Source organism: Manduca sexta, chromosome 14 (assembly GCF_014839805.1).
Source record: "Manduca sexta isolate Smith_Timp_Sample1 chromosome 14, JHU_Msex_v1.0, whole genome shotgun sequence".
Classification (NCBI taxonomy): domain Eukaryota; kingdom Metazoa; phylum Arthropoda; class Insecta; order Lepidoptera; family Sphingidae; genus Manduca; species Manduca sexta.
In genome coordinates, this window is record NC_051128.1 from 1,525,680 (window position 1) to 1,549,363 (window position 23,684).

Here is a 23,684-nt window from a genome sequence, read left to right on the forward strand (position 1 = left end):
ATGTATAAGTGGAACCCAAGAGTATTTTTTAAATCTATTTTTATATAATAGGTTTAAATATTGTTTTCTTTGTAAAGCCTACAAACCATAAAAATGTAAATTTAAAAAATGACTCCTTGTCGCGGTAAAGTATTAGTATTATATTTCTTTTAGTGGCAAGGATAAAAGTTGATTACTTTATTGGTCTCTGTTTATTGTGTCAACATATGTCAATATATGACTACTATCAACGATTTCTATTGGATATTTCTAAATAACATTCTCATTAGAATGCCGAAAACTATTCATAGTCATGACAGAAAACTGATTCACAATGTATATAAATATCTATCGCAGAGGAAATCTGAGGGATTTGATTCTATTTCGTTAAATAATATCACGGATCTAGTTGTCGATATGACTGGTAGGTACAACATACAGTACGTTCAATAGAAATTGGCCTGTGGTATATTATTGTATAGGGTGGATGGCCCGGTGGCGCAGTTTTAGTTTCGATTACTCGGTCCCTGCCATATCATGGAACAGAATATATATGGCGAATGGTGGATACACTAGTTGCGCCTCTACCTACTCCTTCGGGGGTGTAAGGTGTGTTTAGGTGTTTATTACTTCTATACTTAATTCATACTTTTTGGCATTTTTAGGTATATCTCGGTCTTCTGTTTTAAAAATACAAAAAGAAGGTCAGACATCGTCTGTATTTACGACGCCAAGAAAAAATAAACCAAAGTCCAAAAAGAAAATAAATTTGGACAATTTTGATATGTGTGCAATAAGATATAAAATTCAAGAATTTTATGTAGTCCGTAAAGAAGCGCCTACTTTGAGACGATTATTGGTAGCTCTTAAAAAAGATATCAACTTTGTTGGCGGCAGAGAGTCTCTTCATTTAATTTTACATAAACTGGGTTATAACTACAAAAAATGTAAGAATCAAAGAAAAATTCTCATAGAACGACATGACATAGTTGCATGGAGAGCTAAGTATCTACATGAAATCAAACTTATAAGAGAGAGTGGTATGCCTATCGTATATTTCACTGAGAGCTACATTCCTACTACGCTCAACCATTCAAATTTGGAAAGTGATAATGAGGCTGGAGTATCTAAGGCTGTGGCAACCAACAAAAGGTATATAATTGTACATTGTGGTGGAAAGAATGGGTTAGTTCCTAATACTTTATCAATTTATAATGATAACGATAGAGAAAAAAGACTTGATTTTTATGATCCAATGAACAAAGAAAATTTCAAGAAATGGATGCTGGAAAAATTAATACCTAATTTAAATAAACCTACCTGTATTGTTATGGACAATGCTGGACATCATTCTAGTCAAATAAATAAACCTCCAAACTCAATGAACGGAAAACAAGAAATTGCTGACTGGCTTACGTTAAAGAATATTTCCTACCCTGCTTATGCCACTAAAGACATGATGTTGGCTTTGGTAAAACGGCATAAACCTGAGCCAATATATGAAATTGATCAATTAGTACAGGAACATGGCCACAAAATACTAAGATTACCACCATATCATTCAGATTTAAATCCATTGGAAATGATATGGGATATTGTAAAGGAAAAGGTTGCTGTAAGCAATATTAGTGTAGATAACGCCTTATTCCTGAAACTTGTTGAAGATTCTTTTGAGGTGAATATTATCATTTAATATTATTTCATAAATATTTTTTTTTATTGCTTTGAATGACTACACGAGCTTGCCGTTCGCCTGATGGAAAGTGATACGACCGCCCATAAACAGTAGAAACACTATCCAACACCTTGGTTTATAAAGTGTCGTTTGGTATTCCTTTACGCTCGCCGTCATGAGAAGTGAAATGTTAAGTCTTATTGTGTCCAATAGTTACACTGGCTACAATGTCCTTCAAACCGGTCCTACAAACACAACAGTGACTGCATACTGCTGCTTGGCGTCAGATATAGACATTACGGTGGTACCTATCCAGGCAGACTGTCATATATGAGAGACCTACCACTAGTAATATTAATTTTGAATAAATTTTACATATTATATCCTTATGTTAAAGGAAATACCTGCTGAAACATGGAAAAAGTACTGCGAACACGTTAATAAAAAAGAAGAAAATTACAGAAGTAGAGGAGCAGTCATAGACACGGAAATTGAACAAATAATTATAAATGTTGGTGGAAGTGAAAGTGACACATCAAACCAAGAAAGTGACTATGAATCTGATATGTCGTCATCTTAATTAATAAATATGTAATATTTGTTATTTTAATTTTATATTTCAAATACAATCTTGTACATACATACATATATATTAGGGTCAGTGCATAGGAACGCAGAGTCGAAGCGTCAAATTCTTCACAAGTATATAAGGAATAATAAAAAGGGAAATTTTAGGGTAAATCTCAAAGTAAGACATTTTAAAAGTATTTTTCAATTTCAAGGCCGACTGGCGATTGATTTTCCTCACATGCGACTCATAATATTCAAGATTATTATTATAAGATTAAAACACACAGGGATTACATAAAACATTTAATGGTACGTAATTCTTATAAGAAAAATGTACAAACAATTCTTAAAAATAAAAACTACAAACAATTCATAAAATATATAGATATGCAACATATAAAAAGTGAAAAGTAAGTAATTCCTCATTTCTCTAGTATCTATGTTTACGTGTATTGTGCTACAATGAAAGGGCTTTGTTACCTACGCTAAAATATGGCATTAACTTCATAGTAGGGACGCAAATAACCGTCAAAATTGTAAATATTGACCGTTAAATTTAAATTAATTTCCCGCAAGACAAGGTCTTATTAAATTAAGTTTATACAATAAATATTACCTCAAATATAGAAATATATTTGATTTCAGAGAAAACATTTTTTTTCTTAATTTGACAACTTATGCCTATCGATGGAAAGTAGTTACTTTAGACTATTTTGTGCCAAAACACATGAAGAAAAACCTTTAAATACATATGACATGGGCATAATATTTCAAATATTATACACGGACAAAGTATCTTTCAAAATTAACAACTTGAGACTGGATATAGATTTAGTTCTTAAACCGAGCCTAGACAGAATCCAGGTCCGCTGGGGGGCTGGGCGTGTATCCCTCGTCGGTTCATCCTACATGTATGCTCCTCCAGTCTAGAGTAGACATCATTCGGCACCCTGTAGTCATAGAAGCCCTCGTGGACGCTGTTAATCTCTGCACTCCACAACTTCTCAGCAACTGCACTCGCTCTGGGCCAGACCCTGGTGGAATTATGATCAAACCATGAGAACATATTGAGACTAATTAGTTACGAGAATATAGAGGCGATAGCCTAGTTGGGTGTACGGACTGCCGAGACGAATGTCCGGAGATGCAAATCCCAAGGGCAAACACCTCGACTTTACTGAAATTATGTGTGTATTCTTTGTGAATTATCGCTTGGATTAACGGTCAAAGAAAACATTGTGAGGAAAACTGCATACCTAAGAAGTTCTGTATAGGAATTTCTAGGGTGTATGAAGTCTACCAATCCGCGCTAGGCTAGCGTGGTGGACTAAAGCCTAAACCCTCTTAGTAGTGGATGCCCGTGCCCAGCAGTGGGACAGTGTATGATACTGGGTTGATATAATAATTATTATAATTATGATGACTATAGATTATGTTGTAGTATCAAATACCTCTGAAGGGTTTTAATGTGTATACTAAACTATTACTATTACCGTTTCTGACCATACTCAGAATTCTTTCACTTATTTGCTTCTAATATAAAAAAGTTTCACCCAACTTTACCTGCTTATTATATTAAAGTCATTAACGACTTCCCCCCACATACAAGCTTCGCCACCGACGATGTTCTCAACTTTAACGTCGTTGTCGTACCGCCTGACCATTTGCCGGGGGTCGGCCTGGTAGAAGTCTGCCCAGTCGCCACCACTCTTCAGGTGGTCGAGGTACCATGCCGATGAGTATATGAGTTGGTGTCCGTCTCTTAGGATCTGCAATGGTAGATTTTAAAGCCTCATTATTATTTATCATCGTCAATAGCAAATTTTCATTTATAAATTTCCGTAACTTTTTATTTGCTTGTTCAACATTGCTCTAATTTTAATTTTTACTTTGAATGACGCCTGTTGGTAAGCGACACGACCGCCCTTAAACACTAAAACACCATCCAACACTTTGAATTACAAAGTATTGTAGTATTCCACTACGCTCACCATTCTGAGACATGAGATGTTAACTCTTATTATGTCCACTGCCTACAATGTCCTTACCGGAACACAACATTGACTACACACTGTTGCTTGACGGCAGAAATAGGCATTGCAATTCTACCTACCCAGGCGGACTGTCACATATGAGAGACCAACCACCACAAATTCATCTTTGTTCAGCCATTTTACAGTGAAAACGACACACTTACTTTCGAATGTGTTTTATGTCCATAACAACTTACAGAAATCATTTCGTTAATGTCGTTGTCTTTCCACACGTGTATCAGCGTGCCGTTGGAGAGGGTGACGTCCTCGTCGTATACTTCCTGCGGGGGTAGGTAGACAAATAATTACTTTATGTAACGCTATAAGAAAATATATAAGTAACAAATGTAGATTTAATTGTGCGTCATGTAAGCTTGAAGCAAAGGCACGTGTTATGATCGCAGTTTCTACGAAGGATAACGTTCTTCGTCACCATGAGTGCAAGCTCAGTGTAAGACGCCCAACAGTTAGGTGGAGTAACTATTTCAGTATAAAGTTGCTGGTAGAAATTGTATACACCAAGACGAAGACTGGAAAAAATGGTGAGTATTGGAGGAAGTCTATGTCCAGCATGGGTCTGCTAAATGCCAATCATGATAATGTACGATTAAACTTATCTACAAACAATGAACTTTAATGACAGAAACATATATATTGGCCTGAAGCTTCCTTTATATTAAGTAAATACTGAGAGAAGGGCATTACAAATCGGATCAATCCATAGTTTATCCACTATTCCATGCGAAATCTTAGCCATAAAATCATCTTCATTATTTTTGGGAATTTGGGCACCATAATATTACAAATTGATAATACTAACCTGCCACACGATAGCTTTAGCGTTGTTACCAAGGAGAGGGATAACGTTTGCCATGAACAGGGAATGGAGTTGGGTTGCCGACGTCATGTCGTGTTGTGTCATGTATTCACGCAGCTCCGTATTCGATTCCCTGAAAGAGCATTAATTAATGACCTAGGTATATATGCTGGGTACTGGCAGCCTTTACTACTGAGAAGGTTTAGGTCGTACTTCCCCACGCTGGTATACTGTCGGTTGAGACTTCACTTACCATCGAAATATTTATTTAGAATTACATAGGTTTCTATAGATAGCTGTGGCGGGAAGTGAAATTTTCCAAAAGGGAACCCGACACAACATTACATAAGTATTAATATGCGTAAATGCGATCTGCAAGTCGTTCTAATGAATTAGATTTAAAATAAAATAAGAAAGGAAAGCGGCAGGAAATGAGTTATATGGACCCTTTGCCACTGATAGATGGTACACTATTTGCAAAACGTCATAAAAACTTTCAAAATTTACGACGAAACTTAAATTAAACTTTTGGAAAACCTAACCAAAAGTACTCATCGACGCGATGATTATAATGATTTTTAAACAAATATTTTCTTTATAGCAATTTACCAGCAATCCAGCTCAACTTCATCACCTCCCACGTGGAAGTATTTGTCTGGGAACCGTTCCTGCACCTCGCGGAACAGGTCCTGCAGGAGCTTGTACGTCACGTTGTGTATCGGGTTCATGGGACCCAGGCCCAAGTACTGGCCGTTTTGGTAGCAACGCGTCAGGATGTTCGGGTATGCTACACCCCATGAGCTAGTGTGACCTTGAAACGAAAAAGGTCATTAGTATAATTTCTAATTTTCATAAATACGGTTTAAATTTTTTGGTCATAAAATTATTAAAGATATGTTTTAACCGAACTGACATTGTTTTTTTTAAATTGTTAGTAGTATTTATTTATCAAATAATGATGTAGTGAGTTTATACATTATGTGTTAATACAATATCATTATCCCTATTTTCCGCCTTTTCCCAATTCACCCCGCTTACCGGGAACGTCGAATTCAGGTATGACGCGGATGCCGCGGTTCTTTGCGTAGTTGATGACTCCCTCGATGGCCTGTTTGTCGTAGACCATTGACGGGTGGTACGCACCCATACGGCTGCAAACAAAAGTTTTAGTCAAATGATTTAATCAAAATTAGAGAAGATATAAAAGGATAGTGGTTTTGAACATCTTAGAATATTTCGGAGCATGGCTTTATGGAATCTGATATTAAGAACAGTGTAGTTTACATAGAAATGTAAACTGAAGACGTTGCGGTCCTTTAACGGGTTCAAAATGATGTCGGTTTATATTTAAATTGTCTTCTAGATGTACACCACCTAATCCAAGGACTTCAAATCACTAAAACGAACCTTTGTACAGTGGTTACTATGTAATCGTGTACTGAATTGAATTTAAAAAAAATTACCTCAAATCTGGGAACTTGTCGCTCTTATACGGGAAGCTCTGATCATCCACAATGTGCCAATGCAATACGTTCATTTTGTTCATAGCCATAGCGTCCAAAGTCTTCTGTATTTTCGTTAAAGACAGGTAATGGCGCGAGGTGTCTATAAGTAAGCCGCGGTGAGCGTAACGCGGGTAGTCGTAGATCTCGGTTTTGTTAATTCGCACCTCCTGCAAGAGATGGCGTTGTATTAAATTTTATGATAAAGCATAAATTTCGTAGTAGGTGTATAAATAATTGTCTTTTATTTGCCTAATGTTTGTAATTGCAATTCAAGAGATGAGACATATGTTTCTTTTATACATATTTAATGATAACTATTATCATAGGTGCAGGAAAAACCAGAATATCGCAATCTCTAGTATTCGTTAAATGAGATTACCAAAAAGTAAACAATAGGTACAAGAATCGAACATATTATAGCAGGTCAAATCTATAATACAGTTAAGTTTGTGTACAGGGTTATATACAGTTATGGTTAAAAAACATTATATATTGTAACGGCAATCATCTTTGCTAGTGCTTGCAAGCAACTAATCAATTGAATCCAATATGAATCGCATATTTTACTGCTTACGATTGGGTAACAAATACAAAGAACTATGAATACCTTATTATTTTAACTGGTATTTTTTATTTTGCATGCATCAAAGAATTAATCAACTGAATTAATAAATAACAGGTACTGTATGCACATATGAAGATTCTTATTTACTTACATAGTTGACATCTGCCAAGTAGAATAGTTGCGAGAAAGTTTCCATTCCTCGCAAAATTCCCCATACTGAGTTACTGACTAGCAGAGACTGTGTTGCAATTGTGAGATTATCTGAAATTAAAGAAAGTAGTATTTTATAGCATGCACCGGCATGCTACGCCATATTTTTAGGCTTTCATATGCTAGAGACGCATGCTCGTATTTTGTTAATAGTGGAATATATTTTATATCCGGATAGCGACAAGAATACACAAGATGTTAAAACCAGCTAAAGTGGCCCTTTAAGTCTGTCGCGTTTCGGGATCAGCCTGTGATTTCGGTTTCTACAGGACGGCATAAATGTATCGACTGTTGAGGGGTAATCGTCTTTCATTAGTCGACATTCTATTGGACACCAATCCACCATCAGGGGCAGTGAAGACAAGATTAATCGAAGACCTTTTTTTGCTCCCTTCCGCGTATTGCACACTGATCAGGCTGGGGAATTTGGAGGGTTTTTTGGGCATGCATTCATGTGGACCCTTTGTTACCTATCTTCCTGTAAACGGTTAGTATTACACGCGGTTTCTTTACAGCAATAATATATTTGGAAGAGGCGGTTCGATGTCATATATCGAGATTCGAGACATTTGATTTTTTTTTCCCTAATTCTATATTAGATAGTAAACGTAGTAAAGGAAGTCCGAGCCCAGCAGTGGGACAACATATACAGGGTTGAAATTATGTAGTACATTACAAATAACAAACTATTCTATTATCAGTGCAAGCAAATTTTTCGAAGTAATTATTGTAAATGATTTATTTGTTTCATTATGTACCTAGTAAACATGCTATTACTTCAAGCATGCGGTTTACGGTCGTTATGTGATAACAAGTCTTTACCATGAAGGCAGCAAAATGATTAAGTGCACGCGTTAATTCGCAAAGGAGAAACTATTTCCAACTAATATGGAGTATTTTTTAGTATTTTAACACCGGGAGAAACCTTCGAATGAGATTCTGGAATCTCCTGGCTTAGGGACTGCAAAGCCCTGGAGAAAGTTGGGAGGCGATAGCTGGGAAGGAAGTGTTGGGGAAGAATAAGGAAACTTTTTAGGATGGAAGGATGGGAGAAGGTCAGGACATGTTCACAAGCCTTCATTGCCCTCGATGTGCATTGACAACCATGAGGTATACACATTACACGGTACACCCTTCACTGTGTGCTTAGGGCCGCAACAAATGTCCCCAAGTGCATGGACGTGCATTCAATGTGGAGACCGAGCGCATAAGAATTGCCTCAGTGGGAATATCACGGTCTTGAAATGATGTTGAGTATACAAGACTTCGAACTTTGACTGATAACACCAATAGCTTTCCTCACAGCACAATGAGTAAGGTGATGTGGTCAGTCGTGAAAAAAAAAGAAAAAGGGCGCGAGACTGTGCCGGCTAAATATATATAAATATATATAATAAAAGTACTATACGAAACTGATGCACTAATGTTAGAACAGAGGTTTTGTTATAGAGTGCCCTGGTTTCTGTGAAGAGGCACGGTTCTACATAGGTTTTGGGTTTGATCGCAGAGTACGCATATGACTTTGCAGTTATATCTATCGATACAAAGTATAAAATTAAGTCCACAAAAGCTGTCTGTCTGTTTGTTATCGATTTTCTCAAAATCTACTGAACGGATTTACATGAAATTTGGTATGGAGATAGTTTGAGACCCTGAGAAGGTTATAGGCTACTTTCTATCCCGGGATAATGAAACTTGAATTCCGGAAAACTCCTTTACGCGGGCGAAGCCGTGAGCAAAAGCTAGTTTGTAATAAATAAGTTAAAATCGTTATATACAGAGCAATGCTACCTTCCATAAAACGCATGATATAGCTATTATATTATAATTAAATTACAAATATTAATTTATCAGGTACAAGCCTATGTTCTTGGGATAGAATCACTTATAATTTAATGTTCGTTGACGTATCGATTATCGTACTCAAGATTCCGTTAACTTTACAAACTTTATACGATGCCACTTAATAGGGCCATCTACTAATTATCAAAATAATTATTTTATACTGATACAAATAGATGATTTTATTATATCAACCGCTAAGTCTAATTGCAGCGTATATATTTTGTGGACAAGAATGTCTTGAGTTCGATTCTAGACACTTTGTAAGTTTCCTTAATATACTTATAACTTTTCCGAGACTCGATTTTTTTGAGAATTTTAACGTAAAGATCGCAAAAACTAATGCATATCATTATTCCAAAAAAGGATAATAGTTGCACTATTGGAAGTCGCATGGGCGTAGGACGACGTCATGACGTGAAGGTCATATCATTAAATATTTCGATAAATTACACTAAAAACGTAATTTACGATAATATTTACAATCACATCTTTTCCATACACAGTGCAAAGGTTATGAAAATATTGTGAGTAAACATTGAGAAGCAAATTTATACATATTTCAGAGAGTGTGCACGTCAGTACCTATATCTACAAGTGTGATATAATATCTTTTATGAAGAAATGGGGTCAATAAGATCAGCGATACAAATAATCTCTGCTGAGAATTGTTATTATGTTAAGATATACAGTCACGTAAACTTGAATGGGTGCCTTGTTGGGGAGTATTTAGAGAATTCCGCCACGGCATCCCCTATCATAAGAGGCTACTAATAGGGTACCGGACTCATTTTTGTTCTTTACTATTATCAAATATTTACGTTATATAAATTATAACACAAAAGGAATTATTAAAATCCGGTAAAAAATCAACAAGTTATAAGTCTTTGAATTTCGGTGGAAAGGGTAGTTAACAAGAAACAGAAAAGAGACAAAATATCCTCATGTGACGTCATCGGGAATTACGACGCGTGCGAAAGAAAGAGATGAAGCGATATCCCCACATCGTGCCCATTTCTGCACGTTACAATATTTTAAATATGAATTACTCGCTCATTTTTTGACCAATTTTTATGCTGTTTTCTCAGACGTGCTTCTTTTTCGTATTAAAAGCCATTACATATAGAATAATGTACAAAATCAAGCATAGGCCGGTCCCCTATTGGGACATAGAGTTGTGGAACGAGCAGTAGGGGCTGCTCGGGCGACTACAGCGACTCCGAGATGGACGATAATACGAATAGTTGGTCACTCGAAGTTATAGAGAATTTAAAATTTGTACTGTTTCTGACTAAATTTGGTAAGAATATTTTTACTTACAAGTGCAACTGGCAACTTCTCACCTATACCTACCTACTATACGGCGCGAATAATATAAATGCGAATATTAGAAACTGTTTGGATGTTTGTTAAGAAACGCAGAAACCGCTAAACGGATTGGGATGAAATTTATCACACGGTTAGACCATATATTTGATTAACATGACATACGTTATTTCTATCCCAATCATTTACACCCATAACATACAATCTGATTTTGATAGATAGGACTGGGGATTTGCAGATAGTGCTATGCATACACTGATATAACATACATACATACATAACATCAAGCATTTATCCCCGAAGGGGTATGCAGAGGCGCAACTAGGGCACCCACTTTTCGCCAAGTATGTTCCGACCCATGATGTGATAGGGGGCGAGCCTATCGCCATATCGGGCACAAATTCCAGACTCCGGGCTGATACTGAGCAGAAAAACCCAAATATCACTTTGCCCGACCCGGGATTCGAACCCAGGACCTCAGAGCGCTATTGTACCGGGCATGCAATACAACTTCGCCACCGTGGCAGTCACCACTATACAATGATATAAGATTCTTGGCATTTGAAATGCCGTTTCAACACATAGTTACTAATAAACTTACAGCTCTCATCCATTCCAAAGTAAGGATACTCTTCGCATGGCGACGTCAGTTTCAGGTCCAGTCGCACTATCTTTCCTAAATGTTTGTCATTGTGTTCCGCGTCCCTAACGTTCCGTTTCCTCAGGCTAATGCGCGTGCGATGAGCGATACGTTTCATGTCTCGTAGCACGAAGTTGTACCTTTCCGATGATGAGTCGAGGGTTGGACAAGTATGGTCTGTTACCTGAAAATAATTGGGAAAATTACTATGTTTTTATAGTTTATCATGTTTAGCATATATAGGGTTGATCTAAGTAATTAAAGTTATAAGTTGGTACGTAAAGCAAATTGTTTTGGTGTGATAACTGATATCGTCGACCCAAATTTCAAAATACTTTGGGTATCCGCAACGCACTTACTTTTCATATATCAGGCTTATTGGATGAGGATAACCTTAAAGCCCTTAAATACTTTGTTTTACTGAAGTAAATGATTTATTATATTATAGTTTAGTTGCAAATCTTGAAGCTAACAAATTAGTTATTATCTGATGACCTAAACTTAACGCTGCGTCCAATTTAGAAAGTAATATATCATGAGGTGGTAATATGACGGCTAAATAATGTTAGTAAATTTTAATTTCTTGACCTTTGATTTCGGATTTTTGATAAATTTGTTATTTGAATCCGTAAATGTAACGGTGATGAGATATTCGTTCCTACATTTCACATAAGCAATTAAGCTAAAGCCCACCAGCGTGACGGCAAACCAGCTTTAAAAAGAAACATTACTTATTAAATGAATACTTTTATTGAAAAAACTATTTTCGGCCTACGTTCCTTAAATATCCTAGAACCGTGCCCGACAGGTATAGCCATTCAATCCAACTTTCACTTACGAAGGAAAGTATTATAGTCGTTACATCGGATATGCATGTTGGACGCTTTCACCAACAATTTTAACATTAGCCCCATGTGTTGTGAAAGTAAATCTGAATATCAGTAAAAATGTATGTAATCAAAGATTCTAGAAATTGTAGACAGCGAGATACAATACACACATAATTTTTAGAAAACTCAGAAGTGCCCTTGGGATTTGAACCTGCAGACATTCGTCTCGGCAGTCCGTTCCACACCCAACTAGCCTTTCGCCGCTTTTAAGAAGTACTTATTATGGATAGTATATTTTTTATGATCTGTTCCCCCCTCATGATAGTCATTAAAAGTCAGACTACTCTGACAGACGTTTCCCGTCTATTGACTCATGCATTCATATTTGCAGTAAATTGACAATGGGTATTGATAACCGGGTTTATAAAGTGGACAAGTGGCATCGCTTAAGGCGCTCCAGATCTGTATAAAAGCCGTGTAACTAGACCAAGGACGCGGACAAGAGGCTTGTACCCACTCGATAATCGAGAGCAGACAATATTTATCATGTTTTTTTTTATTTTTCAAATATTACTCAAAATTTACAGATAAGAAACGATAAGTTATTTACACGTGGGTAAATGAAAGTCGATGATTTTCAAACTAGACGAGTATTCAATTAAAATTACGAAAATGATATGTTATGGATATCAAAATATTACGAATAATAAATTTGTTGAAATTGAAATTAATTTTCAAACGATAGTATCTTACTACGCGACGAAAAAGTTTCTTTTTTATTTAAATCGAAATTAAATAACGCAAGATATTAATTATTTTAGACAAATATGTTCGGCTAACAACAATAGTGATAGAAGTTATGTTAATCTTGTTAACTAGTTTTAATTTTCATAATAGGAATGATATCGACGGTAAAAAATATATGTAAGCAAGTACGTAAGTACATCTTTTCAATTATTTGCTTCTTTAATGGTTAATAACATTAATTATAATTACTAACAAGTCATGTGTCAAAAGAATAGTTATTTCTTTTTAATTACCAGAGATTATTATGAAAGAGTCAGCCGTATCAAAAAATCAATAATTTCAACAAAGTTGTAACTATTACGGCAAACTCAATGGAGGGAAAATATGTGTAATACTCATCATAGATTGAAACCAGTGTATTATAGAAATCAATAATAAGGTAAAAAATAATGGATCTTACCTTAACTTTAAATTCCGCTGCATCAAAAGTATAATAATATTCATGTTTTGTTTGTTGTTGCGGTTTTGGCCAAACCTCCCCTTTGGTCGGTGGATACATCGGTCCAGGCTTAACAATAGTCATACTGGACACAAAAAACCCGCCAAAAATAATAAAAACTATTAAATAACGTAACATTTTAACGGAATATAAAGTAAACTGCCTATAAACTACTTCAATGCCTTGCGCGAACTGCTTTAATAAAATAATATGATTCTCATTATATGCTGTCGCCGGTCATCGATAAGAAATATCTGAGAAAATAATATCTTTGCGCATTGTAATGATCGCACTGGTAAGTAGGGAACGATGTATTTTTGACAGTGTCAACCACATCGTATATTTATTTTTTGTATAAAATACTCAAACTAATTCATTAATGTTTTTTATAATTAAAATACCATAAATTCCGAATTGATAAAATAACTTAACAGTCAATATCAATATTATTCATGGTTTTTATTTAAATGTGTTATCGGTTTTAGCTTCTAAATAGTGCACATCACTACTCACTTGGCAATAGACAAATTATAGAGTTTATACTTTACAATCGAGTGTTTTTTGTCTATGACTTTCATTGACGTTTCATTTTGGGGGCGGGTATCATCTTATGAAGATTTTTTTAATGAAAATGAGATTCACTCCTATTTATCGCTAAAACGAATGTGATCGAAGATTATTCAAGAATTCATGTTTAAATTGAAACGCGGCAGGTATGTTTTAATTGCTATAAATATCGACATTTGTTGCTCAGGTCTGATCGGCTGTTTTACTTGCCACATCCTGTTTTATTGATTGATAATACACTTCATAATCGCTATACCTTGTTCCCATTATATGATCAATTCACTCAGTGAACATCGTTCAAGGTAGTTATAATCCAGACAAAAACTGAAGGCGTAAAGCCAACCATTGACCTGATGATTCTGTAAGCCAAAGAACGGGTACGAAAAATTTATTTGTCTGTAAGCCGATGATTCTCGCTAAATGTCGAGGGTAGGTGTCTGCATATTCGTGGGGGCGTATTGTGAGGGCGACGATGAAAGCACAAATTTAAAATACACATTATATTTAAATTTCCCTACACTTTAAACACCATCTATTTGATCAGAACTAAATCATTAATTCTAAATATAAATTTTTATATGTCCAATTGAAGAATTCTTCCCATACTTCCAAGATTATTTAATGAATAGTTCAAATTACATTTTCAAACTTGTTAAAGTTATCCTCCAATTATATGTCATTTACCCTCAAATAATGTATTTTTTTAATATAAGGCATCTTTGTGTTCCTATTTGTATCAAATAATTTCAGACTGAAAAACACACAAATTATCATATATCATTTACCAATTACTTATGTATGTACTTATAAAGACAATGTAATTGCAGCTGAAGATTGTGTTACTTGAAGGACAGTATTTATAAGTTGGAAGGGGGTGTGGCTATATTATCATTGATGGACATATCCTTGTGCTTATAGAGGTGTTTTTATTACAATTGAATTAGGAAATGATCATGTCGCTTGATGTCAAATAGTATGACCACCCATACCAGCAAACACCATACTCAACTTTGATTTATAAGGTTGTGCGTGGCACTCCACTATATTTGTCACCCTGGATTATAGGTGGTCTCATAATGTCCAGTAATATACTGCATACAATGTTCTTTCAACTTGACCACAATAGTGTATGAACTGCTGCTTAGCAGTAATTAATACAGGTGGTGGTTTGCTGGTGGTAGGATATATTTTATATCCACTTGGATAGCAACCATAGTACACAAAGTGTTAAAACCCACTATAGCGGACCACCTTATTGAGTCACAGTCCGGGATCATTCTGTGTATATATGTGGCTCCATAATAATTATTTTTATAATATAATTGTGTTGACTGCAGAGGGGTGATCATCTTTTGTCACCCTACATTGTATTGGACCCGATGCCGCTTATTTTCAGTGGGGTGACTTTGCCTTGCACATATAAAAAAATTAAGCAAAAACTACATTTTAATGAAATTTACTTGTCAGAACAAAATTTATAAGTATTCAACAAACCTTTGATAGATATATAAATTTTAATGATTTATACATTTATAATTTTTTACAATATTCAATTATCTAAGGTGATAACTTGCAAACATAATTATTTTTTGTAGTTATGAACTAAACACTTCCACTAAACCATATAAAACAATAAAAAATAATTAAAACCATTTAGGCATAAGAAAGCTATAAAAAATATGTACTGACCATTATACAACCAATAATTACCATATTAAATAATGTTGCTATTAAAGTTATTTTGGTTTACACTTGTATGCTTTTATCATTATCACAATTGGTATACAAATCATCTGGTTTATGCTATATCGTAATCTAATTACAGTTTTGATATAATGATGTCATAGTATTACATAATGAGTTAGACACTTGCAATGAGATTCTCTGTCTCAGTGGCATGTTTTAATGCATATGCAGTATGAGTATGATTACTGCGCTGAAGTCTTGGGTTTCTGGGTTGGACCAATAATAGTAACTTGGTATTTCATTTTAAAAATTACTCTGAAGCTTGGATTAAAAAATTTAATGGTGATAATCCATCATGCCTCAGAAGACACGTAAAGCTGTTGATCTTGCACCTGATCTATCCGATTATATCTGTTTTCTGTGTCACTGGACTATGAGAGTGAAGGAATAGAAAGTGCGCCTGTATATTGTGCACACACTTGTGCACTATATCTCCTGCATTGTGGCCGAAATTCGGGTAGGAGGGATTCATTCATATGATGAGTTACAGAACAATGTAAAATATTTATTCAAATATTTTTAGATTCCTTTAATTTTACTTGACTACAAATAAAAGAATTAGTCACTGAACAGATTTGGATGTAATTTTTCATGCAGATATACAATATTTTCTACTAACAACCTGTGTATTATCCCATAAAACACAATAAGACTTAATAATCTAGAAAACACAATATATAACAATTAAATCCTTGTTCGTAGCCCACAGCGACAATGATCGGGGGGCTGTTCGTGTACAACCACAAGGGCGAGGTGCTGATCTCGCGCGTGTACCGCGACGACATCGGCCGGAACGCGGTCGATGCGTTCCGCGTGAACGTGATACACGCGCGGCAGCAGGTGCGCTCGCCCGTCACCAATATAGCGCGCACCTCGTTCTTCCATATCAAGGTATGTTTATGAATTTTGCAGGTGACAGTCTCATCTCAGATAAAAGACTCCTCTGTCACCCAGTTCCACAAATTAGTTGAAGATGCAATGTACAAATAATCTAAATGCGGTACATCCAATGAGAGAGAGAGTCTCATTTAATTTATTGGAAAGACCTCCAATGGAGGATACATGAATATTAAAAACACAATGGTATAACATAGTCGAAACCTGCAGTGTGACATGCTCTTTCTATCATAGGAGTAAAGCTTGCGAATTTAAATATTTGTATATGGGCAGAAATTTATTGAAAGATCATACATGTAAGGCTAAGTTGGTGGAAATGATTGCTCTTACAGATGGGTTGAATTCTGCAGTTACACATATTATGTATTGCATTTTGATTTAGTGTAGTCAAGTTGACATTTTAAACTACTAAAAGATAACTGGTAACAAACTTACTACTGACAATGCAATGTATGGCATGTTGTCTTTTAAATAAAAGTAACAGTGGTAGGTACTCCAGATTTATAATCATTCCGTATAAATGATTTAGCAGGTAGACAAACATCACCAAATTTTAATTATTTTTTTTTTATAGCGAGCAAACATATGGCTCGCAGCGGTGACCAAGCAGAACGTGAATGCTGCGATGGTGTTCGAGTTCCTGCTGAAGATCATCGACGTGATGCAGTCGTACTTCGGCAAGATCTCCGAGGAGAACATCAAGAACAACTTCGTGCTTATCTATGAGCTGCTTGATGGTATAGTTATAATGTGCTTAGTAATTTTTTGAACCCTTAAGCTTATATGGAAGCCTAAATGTCGGCTTGGCGATAATAACATAAGCACAATTTAAATTAAGGGCTAGCAGGGTATTTCACTTTTGATCTTGTGGGTGTTTAAGGACATTTTTGTTTATTTGCCGCCATATATAAAAAAGTAAAGGTTCTTGTCCTATCTGGATTCAAGATATAAATATATATTTTGAAGATGAAGAAATTTTGTATGAATGGTTTCTTTTCTGCAATCATATGACGAGTTGCGCATGACTGATAGTGATTTGACCATTCATAGCCTGTTTCATCATGAATTCTATCTTTCCAGAGATCCTCGACTTTGGATACCCACAGAACTCGGACACTGGTGTGCTGAAGACGTTCATCACTCAGCAAGGCATCAAGTCTGCCTCCAAGGAGGAGCAGGCCCAGATCACTTCACAGGTAGAATACTTTGCTTATCAGGTGTTATTTTAAAGCAAATTGACTGTTAACATGTGTTTAGAGGTAAATTATTGAGAAAAACTTGCTAATGGGTGTAGTATTTAGGCTGGAACGTGAACTATCCCTGCATGAATTGTGGTTAAATTCAGTGCATATAATATGAAGACATTAGTGTTAAGGAGTAGTAGCAATATTAAGTAGAATTTGCGATATTAGAGATCAATCTGATTATTAGTTTAAATTTTTAAAAGCAGCAAATATTTCATTGAATAGTTTTCATTGAACTATCTAGTTATTTTGTGCTTGTTTTCTTATCTATGTACTTAATCGCTGTCTTTCATGTGTATTATAATTCTCTTTGGCCACTGTCTGTTGTTATAAAATTATGTCAACACCTAGCTATTCGACATTGGCAAAATCGCCGATAAAACTGTAGAGCCGTTTCTAAAAGAAGTAGATATTAAATTTGTATATGTCATTGAATTCTAGGGATAAGTTATTAGAGCATATTTCCGTACGTACAGGTGACAGGGCAGATTGGATGGCGACGCGAAGGCATTAAGTACAGGCGAAACGAGCTGTTCCTCGATGTGCTGGAGTATGTCAACTTGCTGATGTCGCCTCAAGGTAAGGAATGAGATACAATCAATCCTTCAAGGGAAAGGGAATGTTCGAGAATATTTAGAATATTTCTATGTCTATATTAAATTGTGTATTATATCATTCTTATTGTTATGAGTATGAAAACCCTATGATATTTGAAATATTTTTTTTATATACAAATTTAGTACTGTGACTGCTTTATAACAGTAGGGTAACCAACCAAAAACTTTGCAATACTGTTTGGCTGTGCACTGCAATCTTCATAATTCCTTGGAACTATTTTAGCAATAGTAACCTTTAATAAGGAATAACGCATTGTATGCTTAGCGAGAGTATAGAAATCGATCTGGTAATTATTAGAAATACTGTCTTGTTTTAGGTCAAGTGCTGTCCGCCCACGTTGCTGGCAAAGTCGTGATGAAGTCGTACCTGTCTGGCATGCCAGAGTGCAAGTTTGGCATCAACGATAAAATCGTCATGGAAGCGAAGGGTAAAGGCAATGGTTAGTCGTTTAGTCGCTTTTTATTATTTATTTACCCCCTTATTCATAGACGTTTTTATCTAATGACCGAGTAAGGCTGTGATAACAAGTCTGTTTCTCAGTGCTGACGGCATGGCAGTCTTCGCAGTGCGTAGACGTAGGGCCGTTGTGATTGGCTAATATTGAAATACAACAATAATAACCAATCACAACGGCCTTATGTCTATTTCTCAGTGCCGTTGGGCACTGAGAAACAGGCTTGTTATCACAGTTTTACTTCGTCCTTAGATAAAAAACGTTTATGAATAAGGGGGTTAGTGTTTAGTTGGTATATAAGTTGTCATTATCAACTATGATTCATGCAACTAGAGATTCTTTTTTACATAATTATTGTAATCCATAAACATGTGTTTTCATTTTTGCAATTAGTTTTGTAGATTACATGTAGCAAGTTGGTACTATATTTGATTTTCAAAATGTCTGTAAATTTTACTTTTATACAACCATTTATTATTATGGTATGGTGACCTGGTATATTTTTTGGAATTATTGTAGATAGTGACCGTTGTAGACCTAATCTGTCTCAATAGCAGAGGAGACACATGCCTGGCAGTGTGACGGTATATAATGCAGGGTTGATATTATATCTTACTTATATTATAAAGTTTGTGACTATGGATGTATGGATGTATGTATGTTTGTTCCTCTTTCATGAAAAAACTACTGAACGGATTTGGATGAAACTTTACAGTAATTGGTAATTGGTTATACATCTTAATAACACATAGGCTACAATTTATAATGATTTTGTGTAATGTGGTCATAATATAACGATAGATATATAGCTCGGTAAAGTGACTCCACTGCACCAAATAGGTGGAGTTACGTCTAGATAGAGTATTGACTGACGAGAGACGGCTATCTACCGTCAGTCGCCACATATCGGTCTGTACACCAGTTTTATTGGAGAGTAATGATGATTGTCCCGCAGGTGGTATCTCGGGCAACACGGACAGCGACCCGGCGCGCTCCGGCAAGCCGGTGGTGGTGATTGATGACTGCCAGTTCCACCAGTGCGTCAAGCTGAGCAAATTCGAGACAGAACACTCCATCTCGTTCATACCGCCTGACGGAGAGTTTGAGCTCATGAGGTATGTACATATATTGTATAATTATTTTTTTTTTGTATTTATCATCAGCGGTTAAGAAACTGATGAGTGTATAACTTTTTAGAGAATAGCAGGATATTTATTGCAGATGATGGATGTGAAATAGTTTTTACGAATTATAATTAGCTGTTTTTTATCGTTTTCAATCCAAGTATTACTAAATTATTTCAAAAAAAGACCGATATCACTAGGTATTGTTTTTCGGCTCTTCATAGAAATGTCTGGAATAAAATAATCTGTGTAGGTAATCTCTAAATCTAACTGTCTACTTTCTGTAGATTCTAAATCTTCGCCTATAAGTAATCCACATCATACTTGTGCATCATAGCTTATATTTTAATTCGAGTAAATTCTCTCAACGGCAGAGTCGCAAACACCTACTCTGTAACATATAACATTTTGTCATCAGATACCGCACAACCAAGGACATATCCCTGCCCTTCCGCGTGATCCCGCTGGTGCGCGAGGTGGGCCGCACCAAGATGGAAGTGAAGGTGGTCCTCAAGAGCAACTTCAAGCCATCACTGCTGGGCCAAAAGATAGAGGTCAAGATCCCGACGCCGCTCAACACTAGCGGTGTGCAGTTAATCTGTCTTAAGGGCAAGGCTAAATACAAAGCTTCTGAGAACGCTATTGTGTGGAAGTGAGTATGTAATGACCTACCTTTGATGCTCCTACTGTAATTATCTCCGCATCATCCTAAGGTTGATTAGTAGAGAATGTCTATCATTAAATCAGCCTGTGTATATCCCAAGCAGGAAAATAAAGGACCTCCACATGTTGTGGTAAAATATGGAACTAATTTCTTATATTGACAATGTCAACTTTAAAACGAAAAAGCAAAATTAGTGCCTGAAATTCAGATTTTTTATGTCCTTGGTCATGTTATAAATTTGTATATGAAGAGCTACATAAAAATAATAAAAAATGTTCACACTAGAGAGTGATGTGGATAGTATACAGAATGTTTTACAAAGTAGCAATAATATTTCTTAAATATATTTATTGATTTAATACCAATTGGACGTTGGATCAAGAGGATTAGACAATTTTTTTTAAATGCTGCAGTTATTTTATTTTATTGCAAATTTAAGACGAATGTTTAAGTTTACGATATCATTACAGAAATACAACAAAAATGATTTAAAAATATTATTTTCTTCAGGATCAAGCGCATGGCTGGCATGAAGGAGACGCAGCTGTCCGCCGAGATCGAGCTGCTGGAGACGGACACGAAGAAGAAGTGGACTCGTCCGCCCATCTCCATGGGATTCGAGGTGCCCTTCGCTCCTTCTGGCTTCAAGGTAACGTACCAGCCTATGTTCACAAACTACGTACAAATAACTATAGTTATCTTGACTGGGGAAACAATCATATAGAATTCCAGAAAGTGAACCTGCTAACATTAAAAGTTTAGGGACAGATTGGGTCAGGGATTTGTTGTCCTTTCAGTGTTCGCACTGGCGATGCAAGATTTTTAAAGATGCCAAACTTTCTAAATGGGATCGAACCCATCTTAGATATTGTGATCTTATGAATACATAGTTATCACCCAAAACTAAAAGCGCACAACACGTGTTAAGTATGCAATACGGGACACGAGTGAAACAAACGCTGGCGCACTAATTTATTAGCCCATCGACAAGGCGTGTACGCAGCACGCTATACTTATAATTACATACATAACAACACGTAAAGCCCTTGGTGCTGCGCTTGATCCTTCTCCGGTCATGTCAGATTGCCGTCTCTGGACTATGAGGGTGAAGGAAAAGAGTACCTGTGTATTGCGCACACACTTGTGTACTATATTATGTCCTGCGTACTTGGCTGATGTCCGCTGTGATTGGCCGTCGTGGCCAAAGTTCGGTTAGGAAAAGAGAAGGAGGCATCACCCAAAAACAATAAGCTCAAAAAAACAAATTGCCTATAGGATAAATTGTATGTATATTGTTGTTTGTAGGTGCGTTACCTGAAAGTGTTCGAGCCCAAACTGAACTACTCGGACCACGATGTGATCAAATGGGTGCGCTACATCGGACGCTCCGGACTGTACGAGACCAGATGCTAAGCCAAAAAGGATTGAACGTAAGTGTCCAGATATGTGTTTTCATCATCATTTTATAATATATTTTTTAAATAGTTTATAATGTTTTAATGGACATTCAGATAGATATTCTCAAAATTTCACTTGAGTATATCAGAATAACGATTTTTTTACATTTAGAACTTGAATGATAGTTTTTATAAAACGAATGAAATAAACTGAAATTACACACATGTTCTCACTTTTCATGATTTCAATTATTTTTTTTTAATATTACTCTAGCTCTTTCCAATGATTGTTAATTGTCACATATTACTTTACAGGATTGGCCTTCGAAACGACACACGGTGTTATGGCGCGTTACATTATATAATTACATGTTGTATATAATTTCATAACAGCTGTCGGCTCATGTTTTATTTTTTTATTCATAAAGATTTATTTTTCTGCTTAGTTATGTATGCGGGTACATATACGGAGTTAATTTAATATTCTCTTATATATTCAATTTAAGATGTATTTATTTAAAATGATATTGTCGGTTACAAATCTACACTTGAGGCCAAAAGTTTTGGCAACTATTGTAATATATTGGACCATGGGCATACAATCCCTGAGTCATTGAACGCTTCAAAAGCCATTCGAAAGTGAGACCACTAACTAAATGCTTGAGATTGGCTTTTCATTCAGCTTATAATGTACGAAGAATTAAATTAACAGGAAAATAAACGACATCATCGAATCTCATTATTATTTTATACATGATTATATTTCAAATTACGACTTTTCATAGCAAATGTCTTCTTTATTTAGTATATGTGGTAGTTGAAACGTACAATCCCATTAGATATTTGGAATTCAATCGGTTTGCGTCCTAATCAAAACCATTCCTTTAGTTTTATAACCCTGGTTTCAAACGCTATTGTTCTTCGGCACAGTATATAATGCCTTACTAATAAATGTTTTTAATCAATGTTTAACTAATCGATTCTATATTCCACGCGTTAAATAATTTGAAAGTCAGAGACAAATTTCTGATTAAAAATGTCTATTTGTAAGGCTCATAGTATATAATTACTCTATAGAATTAATTATAATAAGCTTAGCTGACGAAGGATTAGGCATAAATTACTTTTAAATGTATACGAACATATAAAAATACATGTAATATTCTTTATAAGTAATTTGTGGCTGCACCTTGATAGATAATAACGTTCATAGTAAAATTTAAAATGTTGGTAATCGTTTTGAATGTAACATTTGCGTGCAATAAAATTGGACACAATTAATTGTTCAATAAAGATATAAGAAATACCAGTATTAATACCGAACAACGGTATAATTTATTGCTCAATTATGTTATATAGTAAAGTTTTGTAAAAATAAATTAATTTTGAATTATTTTGTTAATTTCAATGTACTTTTGTGTAAATTCATTTTCGTTATTATTTTTTACAAGATAATTTTATTAATGAATTATTTCTTGGTGCCCAGTTTAGTTGCCCGCAAGTGTACTCCATGTGTATGATGTTAGGGAATGCTTATATTGTATCGTGTTACAAAAATGATGTACAATAAATGGTAAAAAAATATGTTGTTTTATTTACTTCAATCTTTATATTATTTTTAATACAATTGAAGCTCAAAATAAGTGGCTCGCTTGATGGTAGTGCCACGAGAGTCCATAAACAATAACTATCCAGCGTCAAACCGCCATGGGTAACATACGAGGTGGGTGTCGCT

At 35.4% G+C, this 23,684-nt stretch overlaps 3 protein-coding genes across 3 annotated transcripts; 2 read left to right on the forward strand and 1 right to left on the reverse strand.

The window, feature by feature from the left end:
• The first annotated feature begins 153 nt into the window (after window positions 1-153).
• LOC115447485 lies at window positions 154-2,264 on the forward strand. The gene is made up of 3 exons (XM_030174571.2): window positions 154-403; window positions 645-1,654; window positions 2,052-2,264. Exons 1-3 carry the CDS (start codon window positions 217-219, stop codon window positions 2,232-2,234), a joined length of 1,380 nt encoding a protein of 459 aa, XP_030030431.1. The 5' UTR covers window positions 154-216; the 3' UTR covers window positions 2,235-2,264.
• Window positions 2,265-2,512: 248 nt separating this feature from the next.
• LOC115447483 (beta-hexosaminidase subunit beta) lies at window positions 2,513-13,533 on the reverse strand. Its single transcript, XM_030174569.2, has 10 exons — window positions 13,200-13,533; window positions 11,124-11,346; window positions 7,296-7,405; window positions 6,538-6,746; window positions 6,113-6,225; window positions 5,684-5,885; window positions 5,078-5,207; window positions 4,455-4,538; window positions 3,788-3,993; window positions 2,513-3,258 (listed from the first exon to the last, which is right to left on the reverse strand). The coding sequence occupies exons 1-10, from the start codon at window positions 13,374-13,376 to the stop codon at window positions 3,063-3,065; spliced, it is 1,650 nt and encodes a 549-aa protein (XP_030030429.1). The 5' UTR covers window positions 13,377-13,533; the 3' UTR covers window positions 2,513-3,062.
• Window positions 13,534-13,724: 191 nt separating this feature from the next.
• Window positions 13,725-23,533, forward strand: LOC115447486 (AP-2 complex subunit mu). The gene is made up of 11 exons (XM_030174572.2): window positions 13,725-13,951; window positions 16,254-16,442; window positions 17,023-17,185; window positions 17,529-17,644; window positions 18,169-18,271; window positions 18,627-18,749; window positions 19,720-19,879; window positions 20,307-20,540; window positions 21,063-21,201; window positions 21,858-21,982; window positions 22,265-23,533. The coding sequence occupies exons 2-10, from the start codon at window positions 16,266-16,268 to the stop codon at window positions 21,963-21,965; spliced, it is 1,323 nt and encodes a 440-aa protein (XP_030030432.1). The 5' UTR covers window positions 13,725-13,951; window positions 16,254-16,265; the 3' UTR covers window positions 21,966-21,982; window positions 22,265-23,533.
• The last annotated feature ends 151 nt before the right edge of the window (window positions 23,534-23,684 follow it).

Bases quoted from the DNA above. Each gene is read 5' to 3' on its own strand.
- LOC115447485 (XM_030174571.2), top strand. From the start codon at position 217: ATGACTACTATCAACGATTTCTATTGGATATTTCTAAATAACATTCTC. The intron at 404-644 runs GTAGGTACAACA...TGGCATTTTTAG, and splicing joins TCTAGTTGTCGATATGACTG to GTATATCTCGGTCTTCTGTT. The intron at 1,655-2,051 runs GTGAATATTATC...CTTATGTTAAAG, and splicing joins TTGTTGAAGATTCTTTTGAG to GAAATACCTGCTGAAACATG.
- LOC115447483 (XM_030174569.2), bottom strand. From the start codon at position 13,376: ATGTTACGTTATTTAATAGTTTTTATTATTTTTGGCGGGTTTTTTGTG. The intron at 6,226-6,537 runs GTAATTTTTTTT...TTTTGTTTGCAG, and splicing joins GACAAGTTCCCAGATTTGAG to CCGTATGGGTGCGTACCACC. The intron at 3,994-4,454 runs GTAAGTTGTTAT...CTACCATTGCAG, and splicing joins ACATTAACGAAATGATTTCT to ATCCTAAGAGACGGACACCA.
- LOC115447486 (XM_030174572.2), top strand. From the start codon at position 16,266: ATGATCGGGGGGCTGTTCGTGTACAACCACAAGGGCGAGGTGCTGATC. The intron at 17,186-17,528 runs GTATAGTTATAA...CTATCTTTCCAG, and splicing joins TATCTATGAGCTGCTTGATG to AGATCCTCGACTTTGGATAC. The intron at 17,645-18,168 runs GTAGAATACTTT...CCGTACGTACAG, and splicing joins AGGCCCAGATCACTTCACAG to GTGACAGGGCAGATTGGATG.